Source organism: Oikopleura dioica, chromosome PAR (genome assembly GCF_907165135.1).
Source record: "Oikopleura dioica chromosome PAR, OKI2018_I68_1.0, whole genome shotgun sequence".
NCBI classification, from domain to species: domain Eukaryota; kingdom Metazoa; phylum Chordata; class Appendicularia; order Copelata; family Oikopleuridae; genus Oikopleura; species Oikopleura dioica.
The window spans coordinates 5,700,474-5,713,030 of NC_137293.1; the positions used below are offsets into that span (position 1 = coordinate 5,700,474).

Genomic DNA, 12,557 nt, shown 5'->3' on the forward strand with positions numbered 1-12,557 from the left:
CACTAAGTTAACCCTCAAAAAAGCTGCTGTTTTTTTGGAACTTTGAAAGGCAAAAATCAACACAGCCGACCTGTTCGACCCGCAAAGCATCGCTGGTCTCATTGACACAGGTATCATCGCCGAAAAAATCGGAGAAAATAATCAAGAAAAATAAGATTGCGAAGAGCCGCTGGCAATTATGTCGATTGAACTGTGTTTGCATACCCAGACACTAGCCGTCTGCGGCGCCGCTGGCCACGTGCTCGTCTTCAACTTTGACAACTGCCTCCTCGAGCGAGTGACTTCCCTCGCGAGGGTAACCATCGACACGGTTTTGGAGGACATCAATTTGAAGGGAGCAATTATGACAGCGGCACAGAGGGGAGATGCCATCTCAGGAAAGGGGATGAATGATGAGGCGACACTGGTTATTTCGCTGAATGGCGCTGAATGTCGCTAAATGTCGCCGAATGTCGTTAAATGTCGCCAAATGTCGCTGAATGTCGCCGAAAATCGCCGAATATTGCTAAATGTCGCCAAATGTCGCCAAAAATAAAAAATGGCGACATTCAGCGACAGTCGGCGACATTTAGCGACATTTAGCGACATTCGGCGAGATTAAGCGACATTTTGCAACATTTGGCAACATTAAGCGACATTTGGCGAGATTCAGCGATATTCCGCGACATTTGGCGACATTCGTCGGCATTCAGCGACATTCGGCAATATTCGGCGACATGACCAGTGCGCTCCTAATGATGACCCTGACTCAGGTTTTCCACAAAGTTTTCTGAGCCAAGCAGAGCACCCCACATTTTCTTTATTTCTAAATTTAACATCCCAGACAAAGACTTCGATCAAATCTGCAGCAACAAAGTGGCAATTTTCAACTCGTCGCAGCACTCGAGTGTTTGGAAAGCGAGGATGATCTGGCTAAAATCTTCTCTCTGGTCGGGGTTGATCGCAGCGTTCAATCTATCGCTCAGGCGATAGACTGTCTAGTTAATCTGATCAACCCTTTTTGAGTCGATCAACACGCACTGGGGAATTGTGGTAGTTGGAACGACAAATGGCGTCATTGTTTTTGACTACATTCAAAAGTAAGAAATTGCAAAATTGTCAAAAATGCCATCAAATTGCAGGAAGAAGATTCTGGCCATGTCTACTGCTGATTTACAGACATCAATCGATAGCAGAGCGAGTCGGTCCAAATCTCAAGGTTCATAAGTCCATTTATTTATTCAGAAAACTACAGTACTCAATCAGTGGATCGATCTTCCTCCCTTTTCTTAATCCCTTTTTTCTAGGCTTGACGGACATAATCGAAATGGAAAACCAAAAATCACTGGACAATGAGCAAATCAAGCCCCAATCTTCGCCAAACGCGAGGAGGGGCTGGCGAACTTCGAAGGTTTTTTCGTGGAAGTCCTCTATGTCTTCGGGCAAGTCTTCTATTGCCTCATCGATGGCGTCCTCCGACGGAAGTTTTTCGCAGTCTCTGGCGACTTCGATTGATGATCACTCGATGGCGAGCAGTTGTAATCGGCTCAACTCTATCTACGACGGTTAATTCTAAGGGGGAAATTTTTGAGGATTTTTGTTTTTAGATTCGGTGATCTCCGACAGTGGGGATGCGATAAACTGCTTGGAGACCTGCATAACACCGGAGAAAAAGGAAGCGGGGGCCAACGATTTGGCTCGGCTTCCAGTCAGGAAAAGTAATGAGCCTTTCACTCTCCGTCCCAACTTCGGGTGACAGATCAAGCTTGCCTCTCATCTGCACACCGACAGGTTAGCATCGATTTTTCAGCTTTCCAGAAAATATATGCTCGCTTTTTCTCGGAAAAACGCTTCATTAAAACCCTGCCTCAGGATTTCTACACAGGTTCCCGAGCTCTCATTATATCTTTCTAGGCCAAATAATCTGCTTGCGCTCCCCTTTGGTGTCGATCCTCTTCTTCGAATCCGACCGAATCATATCCTGTACAAATGCCCAGAACAAACTGCCAGATGCTGAGAAATTCTACAATATAATCGCCGCCGAGCGACAGATAAAGGTAGCAAGCGACCCTTTCCATTATGTTGATAGCATATCTTTTGAGGTGGTGAGCGCCTGCTCGAGGAACAACAAAGATGTAAATATTGCTCCCGAGGACTTTGGACTGCTTTATAAGGTGCAAGGCGTGGAGGTTGGAAATACAAGTTATTTGGCTTGTTTTTCGACAGCTGGGAATATTCTGTTTTATTCCTTGCCAGGGTAAGTGCAAACTTTCTTTGTATTAAACCTGAGTCAGGGTCATCTAAGTCAGTTTCAGACAATGACTCAGGTTTTCCAGTCAGGTCGGGAGCTTACTGAAACTTTGCTCGGAATCCTGTGTTGAAAACCTGAGTCAGTTTCTAAAAGGCTTAATGAAAGCCTGACTCAGGTTTTCTACACAGGTTTCCGAATCCAGTTTCAGTAAGCTCCGCGACCTGTGTTGAAAACCTGAGTCAGGCTTTCATTAAGCCTTTTTAGAAACTGACTCAGGTTTTCAACACAGGATTCCGAGCAAAGTTTCAGTAAGCTCCCCGACCTGACTGGAAAACCTGAGTCATTGTCTGAAACTGACTCAGATGACCCTGACTCAGGTTTTTCACACAGATTTCCAGGCTTACTAAAATCCTGTCTAAAGATGTCCACCCTTTTTGCAAAAGAGTAACAAATAATTCAGCCTGAAACTACTCCTCAATGTTTCATACGTTCCCCGCGTGAATCAAAGAATCCTCTCGACCATGAGTTTCATCAACAACGGCCGCGGCACTTATCTAATGAGCCCCTTCGAAATCCAACACTTTTGCTACACAAAGGTAAAACTCACCAATTCACCCCTGATTCCACAAATTGTGATTACTGAAGGAGTCTTTCGACGAACAAAGCCGCCATCAGCCGAAATTGATCCGCGAAGTTGCTCTTCGAGACCGCCCCTCGACATCGTTTTTCGGCTCCATTTTCTCAAGTCGGACGAATTCGAACAATCGAAGTGAACTTTTTGGCGAAACGAAAAATTCTTCTCAAATTGCTACTTTTATTCCCGGCGATTTGGACCGAGAAACATCAGGATTAGCAGGCAAGAACGCCCCTCGTCTCGGAAAAACCTGACTCGGGTTCTGATGACTAGGGTAAGTCACTAATAATTGAGCTTTTTTCTAGCTTAGTAGGGTGGGAGTATAATACCTTTTAGAATCCCCAGAAGCTAAGGATCATTTTGACTATTGATAGTGGGGGTCATCTCGTACCCTGAGGGCATTTAGGGGCCTCCAAAGTCAAAAAATCTGGCCAATTTCGGAAATTTTAATTTTTGACCGCCCGGACTGACTTTTAGAGCAAGCGGCTATGCTAGAATTGTAGCCTAGGCTCTGACGGTCATTTTGAAGGGTCGAAAAGTACTGATACCCCCATTCCAGAGGCGCTAGAGGCCTCCGAAGTTGGGAAGTCGGCCGAAAATAGGTACTTTTTGGGAAAAGTACGCATTTTCCTTCGCGGATGCTTAAAAACTCTTGTTATCAGTCTTTTATTTATTTTTAGGTTAATGACACTGTTTGGGGTCATCTGAGGTCACTTGAGGTCATAAATCATATTTTCAAGTTTTTTTAATATCTTCACCTCAAGTGACCTCAGATGACCTCAAACTGTGTCTTCAACCTCAAACATTAAAGAAAGACTGATAACAAGAGTTTTTGAAGCATCAGTGAAGGAAAATGCGTACTTTTCCCAAAAGCACCTATTTTCGGCCGACTTCCCAACTTCGGAGGCATCTAGCGCCTCTGGAATGGGGGTATCAGTATTTTTCGACCTCAAAATGACCGTCAGAGCCTAAGCTACAATTCTAGCATAGCCGCTGGCTCTAGAAAGCCAGTCCGGGCGGTCAAAAATTCAAATTTCCAAAGTTGGCCAGATTTTGGGACTTTGGAGGCCCCTTAATGCCCTCAGGGTACGAGATGACCCCCTATTATCAATAGTCAAAATGATCCTTAGCTTCTGTGGATTCTAAAAAGGTATTATACTACCACCCTACTAAGCTAGAAAAAAAGCTCAATTATTAGTGATTTACCCTACTGATGACCCTAAATGAAAAGCCGCGCAGCGGCTTTTTTCAAAAACGAAGCCGCGTAGCGGCTTCGCCAAATTGTCATTTCAACCTTTTCTTTAATACTTTGCGGCTTCGTTTTTGAAAAAGCCGCTTCGCGGCTTTTCATTTATCGTCTTCAAAACCTGAGTCAGGTTTTAAACACAGGTTTCCGAGCGCGGATCATCCATTTATTGCTAATTTTTCAATTTCTTATTCAGGAGAATTGGCGAAAATGCGGCAAAACGTAATGAAGCGTCAGGAAAATCTACAATCCTGCACTGACGAGACTGAAAAAATGAAGGAAAGTGCAAGTCAATTTCAAACAAATGCGAAGCAGCTCAAAGAGAAGGTGAAAAACAGGAAGTTTTTTAAGATTTACTTACGTTCTATTTTCAGTTCAAGACAAAAAAATGGTTTCAGCTTTGAATTCCTGGAATAAAATATTAAAACTAATAATCTATTGTAAATAAAAAACCACGAAGAAACATTTATATTTTTTGATGAATGTTTTACTAAATTTTTAATGGTAATACTTATAAGAGAAAAGCTAAGAATAGTTTCTTCTATTTTTTGTTTTTTTAGTTTTTCAGACGCAATAGTTCGCAGGAACTCCAAGAATAACAGGAAACGAACTTCTGTCGGCATTTCCAACGACTCGTTGATTGATCAGTCGATTTCTGTCAAAATCCAGTCGTTCGATTGCATAAGGACTATCGTAGCCAGGGACGATGAAAATTGAATTTTCCATCATAATTGCAGAAACAGCATAGCAAGCCTCAATTCAGATCAAAATCTTTGACAGCTTAAGAAACTAACGTGTTGAAGATTGCCGATTTTTCCCCAAATATCGTTTTCAAGAAGCCAAATTGCTTTTTGTCTTTCTGACACATCCCTTCCCCCGGCGAGCAAAAGACTTCCACTTGGAAGGCCCATCAGAGCATGAAAATATGTTTGTCTTTAATAATAATAATAAATAAAGGATTTTTTTTCAATACCTCTTCGGGAAATCGGGTAAACTTGTCCATCCCGAAGAACCAAGGGTCTCGACTTTATTACTTTCATGACCGTAAGAATCTCCAACAGTAGTCGGCTTTCCTTTATAGAGACCGAGGTTTCCTCCCCAATGACCATAATTTGAAGAGAAAGTTTCGCTTGAAAATTCTCCATCAAAATCGTCACATCTGTTGTAATCGAAGACATCAAAGCAAATTATTGCTTTTTGTCCATCATCGACTGAAAGCGCTGCAGAGCCCATCGAGAATCTATTGATCAATCGAGTTTGCTGTACTGTCCAAGTGCAGCCTTCCAGTTTCGCGATCTAGACTCAATTATTCTCAAAATTCTACATTTTCTTACTTTTTGTGAATCCGGCCATCCTGCAAAAATGAAAAGCTCATTTTTGACAAGAGCATGTGGAGCGTATAAAAGATAGTCATAGCTCGGAGCCTCGATTACCACGTTTCTTCTTGTTTTTCCATCGTTAGTCATCAAAAATGCTTTTTCTAAGTCCTTGCTCATAACCAAAATTCCCTTTCCAGAAAAAAAATATAAATTCTTGATTTCTGCGCGATCATCAAACTTGAACATCCGCATCTTTTTAGTCTTCAAATTTTGAAGACCGCTCATTTTCATTTTCGATAAGTATCTGTTTTTATTTTGATTCTTTTTCTGGTTGAGTTTTTGTCAAAAAGGTGAAGCATTTATTTTTAATTTAACCTCTCCTCGGTTATTTCTAAAGAAGTTCCCGTTGAACTCGATGATTTGAAACGTAACTTTAATTTCGACAATCGATTGATTTTCGTCGCCAAAAATGAGCGAATTTCAGAATAATCGGAATCAATCCAAAGAGAATAATTTGAAGAAATTCCGAAACTCAGAAAAGTCGATCCTTCAAAAAAACTCAATTCAAGTATTTTAATTTCTTCAAAAATGGGCGATTTCTCTGAAGAGACCATTTCGAATTCGAATTTTTCTGTTCCATTGAATTTCATCTCGAATGTAGAAATGTGATTCAATTCTGCGAGAGAAGTAAAGAATTTATCCGGAATGATCGTTGACTGCCCGAAACTAGGTGGGAATCGCGGCTGAGCGACGGCGTTCTTGGCAAAAGCTGGAAATACATCGTCGTGAAACGCAAAAAATGGATTGCTCGTGACGAACATTTGTTTGTTTGCTGGTTGCAGGACGAACTCGATTTCGAGAAGGTCTTTCAAAAGAATTTAAAATTAGATTGAGATTTTCAAATTTGAAAAAATAAATCCTTTCCTAAATCGTAATTGACTTCGAACGAAAAATCGAAAACGTAATTTTGAATGAAAATTTTCTCGTCGTTGATGATCCCGTTTCCAAAGTATTCACATTCGTCATTGTAAAAGCCCCATCGATCTGTGTACCAGCCATCTTTGGCAAATAACTTCGAATAACAAATAGTTTTCTCTTCGTATTTATCAAGCGAGCCGATCCACTCGCGGCCAAGAGTCAGGAATTTGCCTTCTGCCTCCAGCAGCACCGAGTAAAGAGTGTTTGAGAGATCGATACTTCTTGTTACCAGAATCAGAAGAAGTCTATCCAGGTCGATCTAATATCGGTTAAAAAAGAAATCCAAATCATAGTCAATGATCACAAATTTTAACTCGTTCCAGAGGGACCACGTGTAGAAGATCGAGATCTTTCAGCTCTGCCGAAACTCCGAATTCGCCTTTTTTTCCAGCCTTTCTCCGACTCCTCGCGCTTTCTTATTCTGTTCAAAGCGATTGTTGTCGACAACTTGATGAAATGATCTCCCAGCTTGACGCTCATCAAGTGAAAAACTCCTTTGAAGCTGATCGATGAAACTTTGCCGTTTATGTGATTGCTGGGAATGTAACCTTGTGCCTCTTCGAATCGCCTCGCATTGTAATCGGGGGCGTAGTAGTAGCATTTGTCTTCTTTGCCAGTTGGTCGACTTTTAAGGGTCAAAAATTGTTTTTTTACCGATAAAAATCATTCTTTTCGACCCTTTTCAGATAACGACGACCGGAAAGACTTTTGTTTCTTTTTCTTTATTGCGAATTTCAATTTGATGAGTCCCGATCGAAGAGCCGTAATGAAAGACAAAAAAGCCACTGTAAAATTAACTAATGAAATTCACGAACATTTACTTACATTTTTTTGTGTCGATAACGAATCAAATCTGTCGAACAACCATTTTCTTTAACTATAAGCAGGTTCCCTCCTGCATCAACCAAATAATGCTCGCCATTAAGAAAAGTCGCGCCTATTGACTTTTGCTGTTTTATTCAATTTTATACAATTATTTCCCGGAAAAAAAATTCCCCCGCGAGCAGCACAGGGGGTGCTCTGACCGAGACGCATAGGGTTTATAGAGAAGAAAAACATTCATGGGAAAAGAAATTTCCTGGAAGAGTCAAATTCTTCAAATTTATAGCAGTTGATTCGTTCGTCGCCCGGAAACTCGACAAAATAACCGGATATTCTTTGTAAAACGTTTCGCGAACGTATAGTCTCTTTGTAATCAGTTCTCTTCCATTTTGGACTTAAAAGGTGGGCATAAGGTGCGCACGGTTATTATCCTGCGTAACAAATATGTCAACTTTCCTTCAGTCTTATTGGCATTCTTCAAATCCCAAACGGGAACAAGCGTTTGCTCATTAACGACCTTCTCACACTGATAAAAAGGGCATGGACATCCTCCTTGGCAATATTTCTCGAAAGGGCAGACTTCTCCGGCAAAGTTGTGTGATCTTGTCAATTGAACGCAGATTTTATCGCAACGCGAAGCAGTTGTATTCCTTGTTGATTTCAAAACGAGAGTTTCCGAACAAAGATGGCGGCAAACGAATCGGTCTTTTTTTATGTTTTAGAAAAGAACAGAAACTAAAGGAGTTATTTTGAAAAACATGGCATAGAACTTTTGTTTTTTGCATCGCACTTGATTGACTTCGTTTTCTTTGTCTGTGAATGTAAGAGGTGGCTCTATTGCTCTTTCCTCAATTTCGATTGCAGCCGGTTGAATGAAATTGCCAGTTCCGATGCATTCATGAAGCAAGTGCGCGCAGTAATCCAAATCGTTCGTAACAGTGCAGTTTTTGAAGCCAGCTTGGCAAACGTTCGTCAAATAAGTTGGTTGAATGCGAGCTGCAAGCATCGAATAGTAATTCGCTGAAATACTCTAAAACTGAGCTTGATCGGATCTGAATACTTATTCCGACGACGGTGCCCCAGAAAATGCAGCCGAACAACATGTAAACGGCGAATTGAGGCATCGTTGCGTTGCCGCTGAAGAAGATAAATGATAATCAACGATAAGGTTCTGTTCTTCTTGCGAAAAAAATTCAGGTAGTAATGGGTTCTCATTCGAGCTGCCCCTTACCCTAAACCTAACCCAGGTGGCTTCGCCCCCGGACCCTCCCCCTGGAAAGAGTTCCGAGTCCCTTTCCTTCACCAATAGGCTATTGGCAATAGCCCAGATTCTAGAGATATTGGATGGCTCAAATCATAGCGTCGAATGATAGCCCCTCTCTAAGAAGTTCCACCCTGTGACCATATATCCGATCGTCAAATACTACTTCCTCAAAAAAAAATTCATGTTCACCAGTACTTACTGGAGCGAAAAGCGTTTTTTCGATTTCCAGAAGTTGTCCTTCTCAAACTCGTCAGAAAAGAAGCCCGTGAATCGTTCAGGAACATCCTTCGCCGGCGTTTTCGTTTTTTCCTTTTCAAGTCGCTCCATCATTTTTACAAGCTCGAATTTCTTTTCGCCCTTCGTATTTTTGATCCCACTGGCGAATTTTGTTCTGAGTTTTCGGAAACTTTTAATCGATCTCTGTAGAAATCCGTCGTTCTCTCCGTCCTCTTCGTTGTCTTCAACTTGATTGAAACCTTCCACGAATTTCTTCGCCTTATTATTGGCTATCTTGACAGTCGGCTTGACTTTCTTTATATTCGGCATCAAAATGCCCCCGCCAAGCTCGAGCAGCGTTTTTTTCACCTTGTTCGGAAAAAGGACGATTCCGTCGATCGTTTTCATCACCGTTCCAACAGCGTGGCATTCAAGGCATCTTACATTAGCCAACTCATTCGATTTCGGGCCTTTTTGGACGGTAGTTTCTTTCATCGGACTTTTTTGGATCCTTACGGGAATACGACTTTTGGACCTTTTCGCCTCAGTTGGCAAAGGGTCATTTTCGCTCTTCATTTGGTCATCTTTTTGCCGCTTTCGTGGCGAATCACTGCTCAACGGTCGAAGTTTCTCTTCATTCGCAGTTTTCTTTTTCTGCCGACATTTCGGTTCCTTAATTTTCTGCGGAGGCGTCTCTTCAACGGGGCGAATCTCTTCCTCGATTCTCGATTTCATTTCGAAAATCGAATCAAAGTCGACTCTGAAAGTAAACAAAATCAACTCCCGCCGCTTGTTTAATAGTCTTTTTTAATCCTCGGAAGAGCTCCCCTAGTCGGTGTTATTGAGCAAGAGAACTCTGGTTGGGATTATTTGACTCTGGCTTGGCATTCACGTCATTGCCAAAGCGTAGATCCAAATCTGACGGATTATTTCTGCTCTTTCGGGGATGAAAATAGAGAATTTGAAAGATGAAAAAACTTTCTTTCGATATTTTATGTTTTCTGAAGCAGATAAAAAACCTTGATAATAATAGATTACGCACTTCTTTCTTTTGTCTAATCGTAAATTAAGATCAATTTGTAGTGTCTTTACATAAGAGCTACTGAACATCAATGCTAACTCAAGTGCTACTCAAGTGTTGATCACTGCCCGAGTGAACCGATCACTGCGCGAGTAACTCCTTCACTGTTTTTCTGTTAACAATATATATACTGTCTTTCTTTCAGCGAAATTAAGACCGCTCGACATTCACAAATAAATAAACTTTTTACACTCACAAGCCTCTTTTGTAGTCTCTTTGCAAAAGCACTACAAATTGGTGACTGAGTTCTTTACGAAACCCACCCGAAAAACACGTACTACCGAGAGATTAAACCTAGAGAATTGCCGTCTTCACACCAATCAACATCCTGCTCCACGATGAAAATCATTGATAAGGAAAAGGCTTAAAAACTCATTGAAGAAAAATGGGTTCCCCTCGCTCTAGATGCTGAAATGATCGACGCTAACCTGAAAACCGAGCTCAGCGAGCTTGTCAAAAAAGATTCAACTCTTGTTAAACGAACAGACAGGAATCCGTTACGTCGACTCGGTACTGAAAAAGCGATCTTCATTTTCAAGAATCCTACAGTAGACTTTCTTTCAATGAATAAAACCCAGCAAAATGCTTACTCAGAAGAAGCCAAAAACTTTCTCGAGTCTGAGGGCGATGGAATGATCTTCTCCGTTGAAAGAGAAAGACCAGCTACTGTCAGAATAATCAAGAAGGAAGAAAATCTTGAAAATCAAGAGACACCAGAAGACTCCAAAAATCAAACAATTTCTGAAGTCTCGAAGCTTGTTGATGAGGGAAAAATTTCCATGACCGAGCTGGAAGTTCTATTGACAGCTTTTCGGGAACAAAACGCTCAGGATAACCACGCTCAGTCAACTGCAGTGAAAGAAGAAGCAGTACCACAAACGTCTCAAACTGTCGATAATCTTACTGCTGAAATCACAAACATCCAGGAACTTGTCGACACAGGAAAAATAAGTCCAGAAGAAATAAGACTTCTTCTCGGTGCTTTCCGCGAACCAGAAGCTACAAAAACCAGATCAGCATCCGAACCAAGAAAAATTCTTCCAAAGAATACCCAAAAGTCTCCTACAAGAAGAACCCCAAACGTCAAAGTGAAAAGCCCGAAATTCGATGCAAGCCTTCCTGTTTCTGCATGGATTCGAAATATGGAAATCTACGGAAAAATATCGTCCCTAGATGATGAATCCCTGATCACAGTTGCTCTAAGCAGCCTACTTTCAGAAGAAGAGGGAAGTCACATAATCGAATCACTCACAAACGACGAGCTCTGCAAATGGACGCTTTTCAAAAACAAACTTCTTGATACTCTTGGAAAAAGACGTGACCATGACAAGCATGAATTTGAAAACTACATGCGTGGATCAGATTCGTTCGGAGTCTGTATGGCAAAATTGTCCTCTTACTACAAACAAGGTTACGATATAACAGAGCAGCGCCGCACAGATCAAGAGCTTCTCATTGAACGATTCTGCAAGGCACAAGATGACAAGCTTCAAGAGCTCCTGCTGCGAGAAAAAGGATCTCTGAATATGCAAAGTATTGTACGCCGAGCAAACGAGCTTGAACGATCGCAGAAAACAAAAACAAAGGAAGTCAACTTTGCAATCCCTCAAGTTGCAGCACATGAGAATCTTGAGAAGAAAATCGAGAATTTGACTGAAATCGTGCAGAAAATGGTAAAAGCTGATGCTGAGCGCAAGAAAAACAGCAAGCTCCGAAAAAGCGACAACCAATTGACCAAGAAAAGACACAAGGTTACTGCATGAAATTTATCCGCGACGGAAAATGCTCGTATGGAGCAACATGCAAATATATCCATGATTCTGACAACACGCCATTTGATGTTAAGGAATACGCTAAGACATTGTGACTAGGAATTGAACTAACATGCCCTAACTACCTATCTTGTCCAAAGTCACTTAAATTTGTCAATGTCACGATCAGCAACTACACCGTCCCTGCCCTTGTGGATTCTGCCTGTTCCCGGACATGTATCGACTCTTCTTTACCGTTCATAGGAAAAACAACAAAATCAAAACTTCAAGTCTATTGCGCAAACAACCAGATCATAACTCCAGATGTTCTCTCTACGCCGCTTTTTATGGAAATTAAAACAATGGATGGTCCTCTACACCTGAAAACACAACCGCTTATCATCAAACACTTATGTGTCCCAATCATACTTGGACTGGACCACCTTCATGATCTACAAATCAGCGCAGACAACGACTTCATACTCATTAATCAAAAACGAATCAAAATTGTACATCCTGATCTCAACAAAAATTCAAACATCAAAGTCAACGCCCTAAACGCAATTGTAGAAATCGACCTTGATGATAAAAACGAAAAAAAATCTTTAGAAAAATTCCAAAAACTTCGTAGTCAAAAAGCAGCCAAAATCAATTTCCAGCCAGAAATTGGTTCATATGGACAGACAACCGAAGACCAAAAACAAAAACTTTTCGCCCTTAATTGTAAATATCGCCTTTCATATTCAATGGATGACTCTGACCTTGGCAAAATCCATGGATATCGATTCTCTATGCCATTTCATAATGAGGAAGCAACAACTCATCAACCGCCGCGCCCTATTGCTATTCATCTACAACCCGTAGTTGACTCTCAATTCGAAGTTTGGGAATCACTCGATGTTATTGGAGAAACGCAATCACCGAATAACGTGCCTTTGCTGGTTCTCAAGAAAGCTGACGGAAGTCACCGAGTCTCAGCTGATGCCCGAAACCTGAACGCCTTACTAGTCAAGGAC

The 12,557-nt window shown here is 41.4% G+C and overlaps 4 protein-coding genes across 4 annotated transcripts; 2 read left to right on the top strand and 2 right to left on the bottom strand.

The window, feature by feature from the left end:
- Positions 1-833: 833 nt before the first annotated feature.
- Positions 834-1,549, top strand: LOC145701445 (uncharacterized). Its single transcript, XM_081778666.1, has 4 exons — positions 834-929; positions 1,006-1,079; positions 1,122-1,198; positions 1,287-1,549. Exons 3-4 carry the CDS (start codon positions 1,138-1,140, stop codon positions 1,547-1,549), a joined length of 324 nt encoding a protein of 107 aa, XP_081634792.1. The 5' UTR covers positions 834-929; positions 1,006-1,079; positions 1,122-1,137.
- A 46-nt stretch (positions 1,550-1,595) lies between these two features.
- Positions 1,596-3,118, top strand: LOC145701446 (syntaxin-binding protein 5-like). The gene is made up of 5 exons (XM_081778667.1): positions 1,596-1,770; positions 1,894-2,036; positions 2,082-2,236; positions 2,691-2,826; positions 2,876-3,118. The coding sequence occupies exons 1-5, from the start codon at positions 1,701-1,703 to the stop codon at positions 3,116-3,118; spliced, it is 747 nt and encodes a 248-aa protein (XP_081634793.1). The 5' UTR covers positions 1,596-1,700.
- A 1,601-nt stretch (positions 3,119-4,719) lies between these two features.
- LOC145704257 (uncharacterized) lies at positions 4,720-6,273 on the bottom strand. Its single transcript, XM_081781705.1, has 3 exons — positions 5,445-6,273; positions 5,084-5,406; positions 4,720-5,043 (listed from the first exon to the last, which is right to left on the bottom strand). The coding sequence occupies exons 1-3, from the start codon at positions 5,718-5,720 to the stop codon at positions 4,875-4,877; spliced, it is 768 nt and encodes a 255-aa protein (XP_081637831.1). The 5' UTR covers positions 5,721-6,273; the 3' UTR covers positions 4,720-4,874.
- Positions 5,962-9,444, bottom strand: LOC145701447 (uncharacterized). The gene is made up of 8 exons (XM_081778668.1): positions 8,693-9,444; positions 8,290-8,366; positions 8,013-8,249; positions 7,682-7,934; positions 6,924-7,032; positions 6,447-6,666; positions 6,041-6,294; positions 5,962-5,976 (listed from the first exon to the last, which is right to left on the bottom strand). Exons 1-8 carry the CDS (start codon positions 9,442-9,444, stop codon positions 5,962-5,964), a joined length of 1,917 nt encoding a protein of 638 aa, XP_081634794.1.
- Positions 9,445-12,557: the final 3,113 nt, after the last annotated feature.